General features: G+C 38.2%; 1 protein-coding gene across 2 annotated transcripts; it reads left to right on the top strand.

Moving 5' to 3' along the window:
* The first annotated feature begins 4,430 nt into the window (after positions 1 to 4,430).
* Positions 4,431 to 7,821, top strand: LOC144250578 (uncharacterized). Of its 2 annotated transcripts, XM_077793463.1 has the most exons (4): positions 4,431 to 4,534; positions 4,715 to 4,775; positions 5,879 to 6,723; positions 6,808 to 7,821. In XM_077793463.1, exons 1-4 carry the CDS (start codon positions 4,501 to 4,503, stop codon positions 7,509 to 7,511), a joined length of 1,644 nt encoding a protein of 547 aa, XP_077649589.1. In that variant the 5' UTR covers positions 4,431 to 4,500; the 3' UTR covers positions 7,512 to 7,821. The 2 variants fall into 2 exon arrangements, with proteins under 2 accessions (XP_077649589.1, XP_077649588.1); XM_077793462.1 differs by having other exon boundaries at positions 5,879 to 7,821.
* Positions 7,822 to 13,779: the final 5,958 nt, after the last annotated feature.

Here is a 13,779-nt window from a genome sequence, read left to right as displayed (position 1 = left end):
GCAAAGAAGACATTTGGCATTTTTTTTTAGGGATTGGCTAGCTTCACTTAGCATAATCTGCTCTAATGCCATCCGTTTCCCTGCAAATTCCACGATTTTGTCATTTTTTAGTGCTGTGTAATACTCCATTGTGTCTAAATGCCACATTTTTTTTAAACCATTCATCTATTGAAGGACATCTGGGTTGGTTCCAAAGTCTAGCTATTGTGAATTGTGCTGCTATGAACATCGATGTGGCAGTATCCCTGTAGTACGCACTTTTAAGGTCTTGAGGGAATAGTCCGAGAAGGGCAATAGCTGGGTCTAATGGTGGTTCCATTCCCAGCTTTCCCAGGAATCTCCATACAGCTTTCCAAATTGGCCGCACCAATTTGCAGTCCCACCAGCAATGTATAAGAGTACCCCCTTTCCCAACATCCTCGCCAGCACTTGTTGTTGTTTGACTTCATAATGGCTGCCAATCTTACTGGAGTGAGATGGTATCTTAGGGTGGTTTTGATTTGCATTTCTCTGACTGCTAGAGATGGTGGGCATTTTTTCATGTACTTGTTGATTGATTGTATGTCCTCCTCTGAGAAGTGTCTGTTCAAGTCTTCGGCCCATTTGTTGATTGGGTTTTTTTTTTTTTAAGATAGAGAGAAAGAGAGAGAGAAGAGTTTTTAGAGAGAGAGAGAGAATTTTATTTTAATATTTTATTTTTTTTAGTTTTCGGCGGACACAACATCTTTCTTTGTATGTGGTGCTGAGGATCGAACCCGGGCCGCACGCATGCCAGGCGAGTGCGCTACCGCTTGAGCCACATCCCCAGCCCAAGAGAGAAGAGTTTTAATATTTATTTATTTTAGTTCTCGGCGGACACAACATTTTTGTTTTGTATTGGTGCTGAGGATCGAACCCGGACCGCATGCACGCCAGGCGAGCGCGCTACCACTTGAGCCACATCCCCAGCCCTTATTTGTTTTCTTATTGTTAATTTTTTTGAGTTTCCCAGCACCATTTGTTGAAGATGCTATCCTTCCTCCATTGCATGCTTTTAGCCCCTTTATCAAATATAAGATAGTTGTAATTTTGTGGATTGGTCTCTGTGTCCTCTATTGTGTACCATTCGTCCACCCGCCTGTTTTGGTACCAGTACAATGCTGTTTTTGTTACTATTGCTCTGTAGTATAGTTCGAACTCTGGTATTGCTATACCGCCTGACTCACACTTCCTGCTTAGAATTGCTTTTGCTATTCTGGGTCTTTTGTTTTTCTATATGAATTTCATAATTGCTTTATCTATTTCTACAAGAAATGCCCTTGGGATTTTGATTGGCATTGCATTGAACCTATAGAGAACTTTGGATAATATTTCCATTTTGATGATGTTAGTTCTTCATATCCATGAACAGGGTATATTTTTCCATCTTCTAAGGTCTTCTTCTATTTCTCTCTTTAGGGTTCTGTAGTTTTCATTGTATAAACCTTTCACCTCTTTTGTTAGGTTGATTCCCAAGTATTTTTTTTTTTTTTTGAGGATATTGTGAATGGGGTGGTTGTCCTCATTTCCATTTCAGAAGATTTGGCGCTGATATACAGGAATGCCTTTGATTTATGCGTGTTGATTTTATTTTTGCTGAATTCATTTATTAACTCTAGTAGTTTCTTTGTAGACCCTTTTGGGTCTGTTAGATATATTATCATATCATCCACAAATAGTGATAATTTAAGTTCTTCTTTTCCTATTTTTATGGCTTTAATTGCTTTCGTGTAATTGCTCTGGCCAGTGTTTTGAGAACTATATTGAATAGAAGTGTTGATAGGGCTGGGGATGTGGCTCAAGCGGTAGCGCGATCTCCTGGCATGCGTGCGGCCCGGGTTCGATCCTCAGCACCACATACAAACAAAGATGTTGTGTCTGCCGAAATCTAAAATAAATAAATAAATATTAAAAAAAAATAGAAGTGGTGATAGAGGGCAACCCTGTCTTGTTCCAGATTTTAGAGGGAATGCCTTCAGTTTTTCTCCATTCAGAATAATGCTAGCCTGAGGTTTAGCATATATAGCTTTTACGATGTTGAGGTAAGATCCTGTTATCCCTAGTTTTTCTAGTATTTTGAACATAAAGGGATGTTGTACTTTGTCAAATGCTTTTTCTGCATCTATCGAGATGATCATGTGGTTCTTTAAGTGTATTGATGTGGTGAATAACATTTATTGATTTCCGTATATTGACCCAGCCTTGCATCGCAGGGATGAATCCTACTTGATCATGGTGCACAATTTTTTTGATATGCTTTTATATTCGATTCACCAGGATTTTATTGAGGATTTTTGCATCTATGTTCATTAGAGATATTGGTCTGTAGTTTTTTTTCTTTGAAGTCTTTGTCTGGTTTCGGTATCAGGGTGATGTTGGTCTCATACAATGAATTTGGAAGATCTCCTTCTTTTTCTGTTTCTTGAAATAACTTGAAAAGTATTGGTATTAATTCTTCTTTGAAGGTTTTGTAAAACTCCGCTGTATGTCCATCTGTTCCAGGGCTTTTCTTGGTTGGCAGTCTTTTGATGGTTTCTTCTATTTCCTCTTTTGTCATTGGTCTGTTTCAATTGTGTGTATCTTCCTGACTCAATCTGGGCAAGTCATATGACTTAAGAAATTTATCGATATCTTCACTATCTTCTATTTTATTGGAATATAGGGTTTCAAAATAATTTCTAATTATCTTCTGTATTTCTGTAGTATCTGTTGTGATATTGCCTTTTTCATTCCATATGTTGGTAATTTGAGTTCTCTCTCTTCTTCTCTTCGTTAGCATGGCTAAGGGTCTGTTGATCTTATTCATTTTTTCAAAGAACCATCTTTTAGTTTTATCAATTTTTTCAATTTTTTTTTGTTTCAATTTCGTTGATTTCCATTCTGATTTTAATTATTTCTTGCCTTCTGCTACATTTGCTGTTGTTTTGCTCTTCCTTTTCTAGCGTTTTGAGATGAAGTGTGAGTTCATTTATTTGTTGGTTTTTTCTTTTTTTGAGGAATGACCTCCAGGCAATGAATTTCCCTCTTAAAACTGCTTTCATTGTGTCACATAGATTCCAATATGTTGTGTCTGTATTTTCATTTGTTTCTAAGAATTTTTTGATTTCCTCCTTTATGTCTTCTGTAACCCATTGATGATTCAGTAACATATTGTTCATTTTCCAGGTGATGCAGGATTTTTCCTTCCTTCTTTTATCATTGATTTCCAGTTTCATTCCATTATGATCAGATAAGGTGCATTATATTATCTCAACCCCTTTATATTTACTAAGAGTTGCCCTATGGCTTAATATATGGTCTATCTTTGAGAAGGATTCCTGTGCTGCTGAGATGAATGTGTATCCACTTGATGATGGTTGATATATTCTATATATTTCGGTTAAGTCTAGGTTATTAATTGTGTTATTGAGTTCTACAGTTTCTTTATTCACCTTTTGTCTGGTGGATCTGTTCAAAGGAGAGAGCGGTGTGTTGGAGTCACTGATAATTATTGTGTTGTGGTCCATTTGACTCTTGAACTTGAGGAGAGTTTGTTTTATGAACGTTGCAGCACCATTGTTTGGTGCATACATATTGATAATTGTTATGTCTTGTTGGTGGATGGTTCCTTTTAACAGTATATAGTGGCCTTCTTTATCCCTTTTGATTAACTTAGGTTTCAAGTTGATTTTATTCAATATGAGTATGGCCACTCCTGCTTGCTTCCGAGGACCATGTGAGTGGTATGATTTTTCCCAGCCTTTCACTTTCAACCTGTGTATGTCTTTTCCTATCATATGAGTCTCCTGAAGGCAGCATATTGTTGGATTTGTTTTTTTAATCCAGGTTACTAGCCTTTGTCTCTTGATTGGTGAATTTAAGCCCTTAACGTTTAAGGTTACTATTGATATATTGTTTGTACTTCCAGACATGCTTATTTATGTATTTATTTTAATATGGCTCGTTTTTCCTTTTTGGTTATATTTTTTGTTCTTCCCTTTACTGGGTTACCTCCCAATGTTAGTTTTGGGAGCTGTTTTTCAATTCCTCTTCTTGTAGTGTTTTGCTCAGAATGCCTTGCAGTGCTGGTTTTCTGGCTGCGAATTCTTTTAACTTTTGTTTATCGTGAAATATTTTAATTTCATTGTCAAATCTGAAGCTTAATTTTGCTGGATACAGTATTCTTGGTTGGAATTGATTATTTTTCAGGGTTTGAAATACGTTGTTCCAGGATCTTCTTGCTTTCAACGTCTGTGATGAAAAATCAGCCGTTAACCTAATTGGTTTACCCCTGAATGTAATCTGCCTTCTTTCTCTCCTAGCTTTTAATATTCTCTCCTTGTTCTGTATGTTGGATATCTTCATAATGATGTGTCTTGGAGTTGTCTATACATTTGTGGGATATTTCAGATCTCAGTGACCTTTGAGGATGTGGCTGTGAACTTCACCAAGGAGGAATGGGCTTTTCTGGATGCTTCCCAGAAGAACCTTTACAGAGATGTGATGCGGGAAGTCCTCAGAAACCTGGCTTCTATAGGTAATAATGATGGTTTTAAGATTAATCAAATCGAGAACTCATGTTTAATTTGGTCATTTATGTAGAAGGTGAAAAGGAAATCAGTTGATGAATTATTGAAGAATAAATGGCACCTACAATTTGGCAAAGCATTTCTAGCTCCTAAATATTCATAAAGATTGTTATGTTGTCTCATTTTAGGAAACAAGTGGGAAGACAAGACCACTGAAGATCAGATTGAAAACTCTGGAAGCAACCTAAGGTAACTGTACTCACAAGAGGAATTCGTGAGGGAATCTGAGAACTGTCATATAATTTTTAAAGCAAACGAACCGAAGAAGTATGCATAATTTGAAATGTATTTATTCTTATAATATTTTTTACCAGAAATATATACTTATCTGTAACAGGTATTCAGTCTTTTCAAAGTATTTGACATGCAAAAAGGACTATGAAATTGCATATGTGAATATGACTATGTGAATAATAGCCATAGAGAAGCTGTGTTGCAAAGGATTGTTTCCTTTCAATCTCTTTATTTTCAGGCAACTTTAACAAGTCAGAAAAATGTAGCCTTTACGTGATGTTGGTAGAAATGTAAAGACCTATAAATAAATAGAAAACCGTGAATGAGTTAGGTATCAATTATGTGCTGGTCACTTCTTCTTCAAAGAAGTCCTATGGTAAACTTCAAACTTTCATCACAGAATAGTGTGGGGAAACCTTCAAATCGATTCCAATTCTTAATCAAACAAAGACAAATTTTAATAGATTAAATCTATGTGACTTCATTATGTGTGCAAAAGATTTCATATGTCCTTCTTTCCTGCATAGGCACATCACATCTCACTCTGGACACAAATACTATAAGCATGAGGAATGTGAAGAGAAGCCATGTGCATTTAAACAATATAGGAAATCTCTGGTTTCTCTCAAAAGTGTTCACACACAAATGTTGTTACAAACTGGAGATAGACCACATGAAAATACAGTATGTGGGAAAGTCATCAGTTGTTCCAATGACATTCAAAGACATGAAGAAACTCATACTGGGGGGCATCCCTATGAATGTCAACAATGTGGTGAAGCCTCTTCTTCTCTCCCAGGTGTTCAAAGACACATGATAACACACAGTGGAGGTAAACCTTTTCAATGTGAGGTATGTGGGAAAGCCTTTCATTTCTCCTCTTTATTTAGAAGACATGAAAGAACTCATTCTGGAGAGAAACTCTCTGAATGTAAACAAGATGGTCGAACCTTTATTTCACAGACAAGTCTTCCAAAGCACAGGATCACACACACAGGGAATGCACATTTCAAATGTAAGGTATGTGGGAAAGACTTTGCTTATCCGAGATTACTTAGAATACATCAGAAAACACATGCTGGAGAGAAGCCCTATGAATGCAAACAATGTGGAAAAGCCTTTGCTACATCCTATAAGCTTAAGAGCCATGAAAGAACACACACTGGAGAGAAGCCCTATGAATGTCAACAATGTGGAAAAGCCTTTGCTAGATCTGGTGACCTTCACACACATGGAAGAACTCATACGGGAGAAAAGCCCTATGTATGTAAGCAGTGTGGAAAAGCCTTTCCTACATCCCGTCAGCTTCAAGAACATGGAAGGACACATACTGGAGAGAAGCCTTATGAATGCAAAAAATGTGGAAAAGCCTTTGCTACATCCTCTCAGCTTCGTGCACATGGAAGAACACATACTGGAGAGAAGCCTTATGAATGCAAACAATGTGGAAAAGCCTTTGCTATGTTCCATCAGCTTAGCAGACATGGAAGAACACACACTGGAGAGAAGCCCTATGAATGTAAGCAGTGTGGCAAAGCCTTTGCTAGATCTGGTGACCTTCACATACATGAAAGAACTCATAGTGGAGAGAAGCCCTATGTATGTAAGCTGTGTGGCAAAGCGTTTGCTACATCCCGTCAGCTTCATAAACATGGAGCAACACATACTGGACAGAAGCCTTATGAATGTAAGCAGTGTGGAAAAGCCTTTGCTAGATCTAGTCACCTTCAGATTCATGGAAGAACACACACTGGAGAGAAGCCCTATGAATGTAAGCAGTGTGGAAAAGCCTTTGCTAGTTCTAGTTACCTTCAGATTCATGGAAGAACACACACTGGAGAGAAGCCCTATGAATGTAAGCAGTGTGGAAAAGCCTTTGCTACATCTAGTTGCCTTCAGATTCATGGAACAACACATACTAGAAAGAAACCCTTTGGATGTCAACAGTGTGGAAAAACATTTGCTTCATCCTTTCATCTTCGCATACATGGAAGAATGCATACTGGAGAAAAGCCCTATGAATGTGACCAATGTGGAAAAGCCTTTCCTGCTGCCTATAACCTTCAGATACATAAACGAACTCATACTGGAGAGAGGCCTTATGAATGTAAGCAGTGTGGGAAAGCCTTCACTCGGTCCTCTCACCTTCACTCACATGAACAAACTCATACTGGAGAGAAGCCCTATGATTGTAAGCAGTGTGGCAAAGCCTTTGCTAGATCCAGTGAACTTCAAATACATGGAAGAGTGCATACTGGAGAGAAGCCCTATGAATGTAAGCAGTGTGGCAAAGCCTTTGCTAGATCCAGTGCACTTCAAATACATGGAAGAGTGCATACTGGAGAGAAGCCCTATGAATGTAAGCAGTGTGGCAACGCCTTTGCTAGATCTGGTGCCCTTCACATACATGAAAGAACTCACACTGGAGAGAAGCCCTATGAATGTAAGCAGTGTGGCAAAGCCTTTGCTACATCCCGTCAGCTTCATAAACATGGAAGAACACATACTGGAGAGAAGCCCTATGAATGCAAACAATGTGGAAAAGCCTTTGCTACATCCTATAAGCTTAAGATCCATGAAAGAACACACACTGGAGAGAAGCCCTATGAATGTAAGCAGTGTGGTAAAGCCTTCACTCAGTCCTCTTACCTTCACTCACATGAACAAACTCATAATGGAGAGAAGCCCTAAGAATGTAAGCAGTGTGGAAAAGCCTTTGCTAGATCCAGTGACCTTCACAGACACGGAAGAATGTATACTGGAGAAAAGCCCAATGTATATCAACAATGTGGAGAAGCCTTTGCCACATCTTGTCTGCTTCACACATGTGAAAGAACACATACTGCATAGAAATCGTATGCATGAAAACAATTGGTAAACTCTTCTGTTATTACTGTTTCACTCATATACGTGGAGGAAGTTTACTGGAGAAAAATCCTTTGAATGTGAAATATGGTAAATCAGTATTTCATGTCATCCTCAAAGACAAGAGAGGCTCACACAGCTGAAAATGTGTGTGTGTGTGTGTGTGTGTGTGTGTTTGTGTGTGTATGTATGTATGTGTGAGATAGAGATCAATCAATCAAAGATCCACTGACTGGGGATTTAGTCTGGTGGTGCTCTACAACTGAGCTACATTCCAGTTCCTTTTTACATTTTATTTTGAGATGGGGACTTGCTGAGTTTCTTAGGGTCTTTCTAAGGTGCAACATTGATTCTTCAGAATCAGCCTCTCGAGTCTCAGGAATTAAAGGCATACACCACCACATCCAACTGAATAACTCTTTAAATGTGAGAAATATCACAAATCATTCCATTGTCCCTGTTGCCTTCAAAGCCATTTCATTCACATTGAAAAACAAACCCTCTGAATTTGGGGGATTTGCTACATTTTATCAGCTTCATTTCCTTTCTTATATATGAAAACACTCATGCAGAGAAGCCATTTTTTTCTTAAGGACTGGGAATATTGTTTTGGAATAAAAAGAATAAATCCTATGCAAGTAAGAAATGTAAAGGGTTCAGCTGTTCTAGTTTTGTTCAGTTGTATGAAAGGACTCATACTGTAGAAAATGCTCAGGATAAGCCATGGAGGGCAGTATTCAGCTTTCAGAGTTTTCTCCAAAGGCATAAAAGAATTCACATCTGTGAAAATCCTTTTTCTATCTTTAAAAATTGCAGTAACACTTTCAACTTTCCAGGTCCCTTTGAACAGCATTTAAGAAATCACACTGGAGACAAGCCCTGTATGTAGAAATGTGGTGAGAACTTTGCTTATTTCAGATCCATTTGAACTTGTTCAGACTTGAGGAAAATTTTGTTTTATTTCATTTATTTCTTTATTTTGAGATAATCACTGTAGGTGTGTGAAAATGGTGTGTGCCTTCATTTCTTTTCTTTCTTTTTTTTTTTTAATGTATTCAGAGGTAACAAAACTGCACCCTGGGTTGGAGAGGAGCATTGCGTCAGCATGAATATTTGAAAGCAACATGTTTTTCTGGGTTAAATCTCTCTTATTGTTAGATTCCATTTTCTTGTATTTTAAGTCTTTTGTGTCTAATGTTTCATTACATATTGTTTATGTTAGTTTAGGCCTCTCCACTCCAGCCTTTGGTATAGATTGGTGAAATGGCTCTTCTGAACTTTTTTCCTTTCTTTCTTTGTTCAGATTTCACCCAGGAGTGCTCTACCACTGAGTTTCTCCACAGACCTTTGAATTGTTATTTTTTGAGATGGGGTGAGGCTGGCAGCTGGGACCATAGGGATGTGTCTGTGTACCCTGCAGCTGGCCTCTTCCTTTTCCTTGATTGCTTATTGATCTGGTGATGACTCTGGGACCACCACTCTTGTCACTTGTGCTTGTTCTAAGGTCATGTATTGTGCTGTATGTAGGCACATTAAAGATAATTATAAAACAATGTCATTTGTGTATATTGTTTAGAGAGGCACTTTCTCAAAATATATTTTGCCCTATACTTGAGTTGCTTTCTCTTTTCTTTTCCCAGTTCTGGGGACCGAATCCTGCCTTGTGCATGCTAGGCAGGCATTCTAGCACTGAACGCTCCGTAGCTCAGGTGGTGAGTTTGCTGCAGCTGTGAGTGTGGACCCCACTGATAACCACATCAGCAGATGCAGCTCTGCAGGTGTTTCCTCCACAATTGCAGCTGATCTCTTCCTTCTTAAAGGTCTTTTATACCAGTGAATTATTTTTAAAAAAACTACATCCAACTTAGGTTTTCTCCCCATGAATAATACTTAGGTGGAATATGCCAGAAAACCCAGGCTTGATTTCTCTCTGTGTTTTAGAGTACCTCAGTAGCCGTGGAAAAAATTGTGTGATGGTTTTCTTAACACACACTACAAGACCAAAGGCTTGGTAAGGAGCATCCCAGTCTGATGTCCTAATATAGCGGCTCTCCCTTCTCCACCAAATAATCTTAAATAAGCTTCTCAAGAGACCTTCACCATAATTTTTTTTCAACAGAATGTCAGGAAAAGATTTTGCAAAGATCTCAATGTGCGTTATAACACAGACTTCTACTTTTGTGACAAAGCTTGGAAGACCTGTGACTAATCTTACAATTGGTACACAAAGCACTTTCTGTGAACTAATCAAAACAACAACAAAAACAAAAACACCTTTATGTATACCCCTAAAAAAAATATAAACCTCCATCCCTGTCCCACTGGATGTAAATAAAGATCAATGAAATTCCAAGCAGTGAACCAAAAAATTTTAAGTGATACCCCTCAGAACCCTGCAGCTAATCAAAGTGCTCCTGGAACATTCCTTGGGTGTCTAGCCTCATGTGCCCTACATCACTAATAAAGCTACAGCCTCCAATCAGGTGATATTGTGCAGTACTTGCTGTGGAGTGGGCTGTTTCTGCTCAGGCTAAAGGATTCAGTTACTTGTCCCAAGGATTCAAAGCCTCCTGAGCAAAACCTCACCCACAACCTATTCAGGTGTCATGGATGATGTGTGATCATTGGTAAGAGTTCCTTACATACTTGTGTCCAAATGTTGAAGTTTGCCAACATGCCAAAGATGGGTTGATTGTCACTGCTATCTCTGTTCCAGCCTTTTGCTGTGTCTTAGTGCTCATTTGGAAAGGAAGGCCAAAAGAGTGTGCTGTGGCCCTTCTGTTTTTGATAAATACAGCATAAGCATTCCAGTAAAACTTCATCTTTAAAAGATAGTTTTGAATGCTTCCCAGGATTTCCAAAAACTTTCTTTGCAGCCAATGAGTCAGTGTGGCAATTTCCTAGTTTTACATTTTTGATTTAGGAGAAATATTGAATAGAGGTGTGTGAGCACTTGTCGCAGTCTGGACTTCTTTGTAATACATCCATTTGCCAAAGGCAGTAGTTGCAGGCTTGCTCCTGGGCAGTGTGAGGGACTGGAGTGAATGCAGCTGTCCTGGGGTGTGGGCATTGTTTGTAGGAGTTCAGTCTTGGTGAGTACATCAGTGTAGGAATCAGACTCCTAGGAGGGCTACAGAATCTCCTGACAGGACCTGCCTGTCCCTTTTGGACAGTAGTGTTGTCATGTGAGCTGGGAGGTGGGTGGGTACCTTCTGATGGATTTGGGTTTGTAGCTGAGCAAATAGTGAGAATGTACAATGATTAAATGAGAATTAAAATATTGTCATACCAAAGACATAATCTGGGGGCCAAACATAATAACAAGTAACCTCTTGGACCTTGAACCACATATTTTCCTTCATGTATGCATTTTCTCACAAACTTTTGTAGTGTGATGCTTATGTGGAACAAACTGAGATAAACATGGAGAGGTTTATTTAATGGTACAGTGTACTAGAAGTTTTAAAGACTTGCAGCAGGCTTAGATTCCAGTATTGTTGAAATTTTATGAAAGACTCTGAAATTCTCAAAATTCTTGAGAATCCCCAGGTGCTGTGGCATACACCTGAAATAACGGTGGCTCAAGATTCTGAGGCAGGAGGATTGTGACTTTTTTTCACTTTTTTTTAAAGAGAAAGAATATTTAATATTTATTTTTTAGTTTTCAGTGGACACACCATCTTTATTTTATTTTTATGTGGTGCTGAGGATTGTACCCAGCACCCCACGTATGCCAGGTGAGCATCCTATCATTTGAGCCACATCCCCAGCCCATCTTTTCATTTTTTAAAAAAATTATATATATATATTAAGTATTTTTTTCCCAAGAATCAAACCCAGTGCCTCCCACATGCTAGGTGCATTGTCAACCACTGAGCCACAACCTTAGCCCAAGGGTTGTGATTTGAAAGGTGGCCTCCCTGGATAAAAAGGAGTAAAAAACTCAGTGACACTCTGTCTCTAAGAAGTAACTCAAATAATAAATAAAAAAGAAGACTGGGAAGTGGCTGAGTGGTTGAGTGCCACTGAGTTCAATTCCCAGTACCCCCAAGAAAAATGCATTAGAAACCACGTTTTAGTAAACCGTATGATGGGTGGATGGGCTTGTCCATTATATTGTTTTGTTCTTTGGATTCTCAGGCATGGTTTATTAATTCAGGACCTCTGTAAAATTCACCAATTCAATAAAAATCAAGTGTATGGTTTTAAAAAGGAATGATATACCAAGGTCCATGAGGAGCAGCTTCCTGCTCTGGGAACCCTCTGTAATTGGTAGTCATCACAAGTGGTCATAATGTCCTTGTCATAAAGAGTTTGTGAAAGCTTCTATTTTGCAGGAGTCTCTGAAGGTGCTAAATGTGCCCGTCTTTTCAGAGCCTTTTGGTGGAAGAATTCCATATGGAGGTCTCTGATTTATAGATGATGTCATTGGGGAGCTCAAATGAAACTGATAAGTGAAGAACACGTTACCACGTGGTCCAGTGCAGCCTAAATGGTGTCAGATTTTCTTGTCTTCAAGGAGTGTGTCAAGCAACCTTGGAAGAGGATGTCAGCAATTTACGTTGTGCTCCTGAAAAAACCTGATGCTGTGATTCTCTGCTCAGGTCATTTGTGAAAAGCTGATGAGTAGTTTGAAAATTTATTTGGTCCTGTTAGTGATAAGGACAATTTACATTAGAATGCTATTAAATAGAGAAAACACAAAATATTAGCCAATTCTGAGGCCAAAATATATACCAGTTGTTGATCAGATAATATTAGTAATTTTCATTATATTTGGTATTGGGTATGGATACTTACAGACTGGACCAGATCATCAAAGTAGCAAGTAATCTTCCCAAGGCAAATGATGAGAATATCTGTGTTTCTGTAGTTGGTATTTTATTTTTTCCTCTGTGATTATCAGTGACCATGTTTAAACATTTCAGGATACCCAGTTAGAACTCTGATTTTTCCATATTTCATGAATTAGAAAATGTTAGACTATTAAATATTCTGAGGAGCACATCAGATTTTATAGGAAATTTTAGTTTCCATATACCTTGTTTTAACATATCAAAAAACATGAAGTGATTTAATTAGAGATTGGTGGTGTTTATTTACTTATTTATTTTTGCTACTGGGGATTGCTGCGACAAGTGTGGCCAAACTAGGAGGTTTTGGCAAGATTTGATGGGACATTTTAAGAAATGAAGAGTCACACATGCAGAAGATATAACATCTGGGATCGGGTGGAGCACTGCTCTATGATGGAGCAGCAGGTCTCAAGAATTATGCCATGGCGGCTGGGGATGTGGCTCAAGTGGTAGCAGGCTCACCTGGCATGGTGGGGCCCTAGGTTTGATCCTCAGCACCACATATAAATAAAATACAAGATGTTGTGTCCACCAAAAACTAAAAATATAAATGGACAAATGTTAAAAATTATCTCTCTCTCTAAAAGAAGAGAAAAAAAGAATTACCCCAGCAATCTTTATTGTATATCTTTAATTGATCATATTGAAGACCATGCAAGCATTATTCTTTGTATTTATGAGAGTTACACAGTTAGGAACAGTATGCAGCTATTTCCTCCGTTACATTCTATCGTTGGAATGTGCAATGTTATAGCACTGTGAAGCTCTCAAGAAAGTCCATCCTTTAAAGTTACTTTACAGCATGCTTTAAAGCAGCGGAACTGGTGAAACATTGTGGTTGACTTAGCAAGGAACTTTGTGCCTGAGAATGGGGTCAAAGCTGAAAAGTCTCCCACAACAGAGTCTCCCCCATGGAGAGCATTGCCATAGCAACCAGGCATAGGGGCTGGGGTTCTGGCTCAGTTATAGAGTGCTTCCCTAGCACATGGGAGGCACTGTGTTCAAGCATCAGAACCACATAAAAACAAATTGATAAAATAAAAATTATTTGTCTATCTATGACTAGTAAATAAATAAGTAAAATATTTAGAAGTAAAAAATAAAAATCTGAAAGATAGTAGGTACTCCAGAGCATATGAGCATGGATATAAAGATTCACTTGTAAAAATGCTGGTGAGAATATAAATTGAATAAAGCTATTTTTTATTTTATTATTTTTTATTGGTTGTTCAAAACGT

This window comes from Urocitellus parryii, chromosome 16, assembly GCF_045843805.1.
Source record: "Urocitellus parryii isolate mUroPar1 chromosome 16, mUroPar1.hap1, whole genome shotgun sequence".
NCBI classification, from domain to species: Eukaryota; Metazoa; Chordata; class Mammalia; order Rodentia; family Sciuridae; genus Urocitellus; species Urocitellus parryii.
The sequence above is the reverse complement of the archived record's forward strand: the minus strand, read 5'-3'. Positions and strand labels throughout refer to the sequence as shown.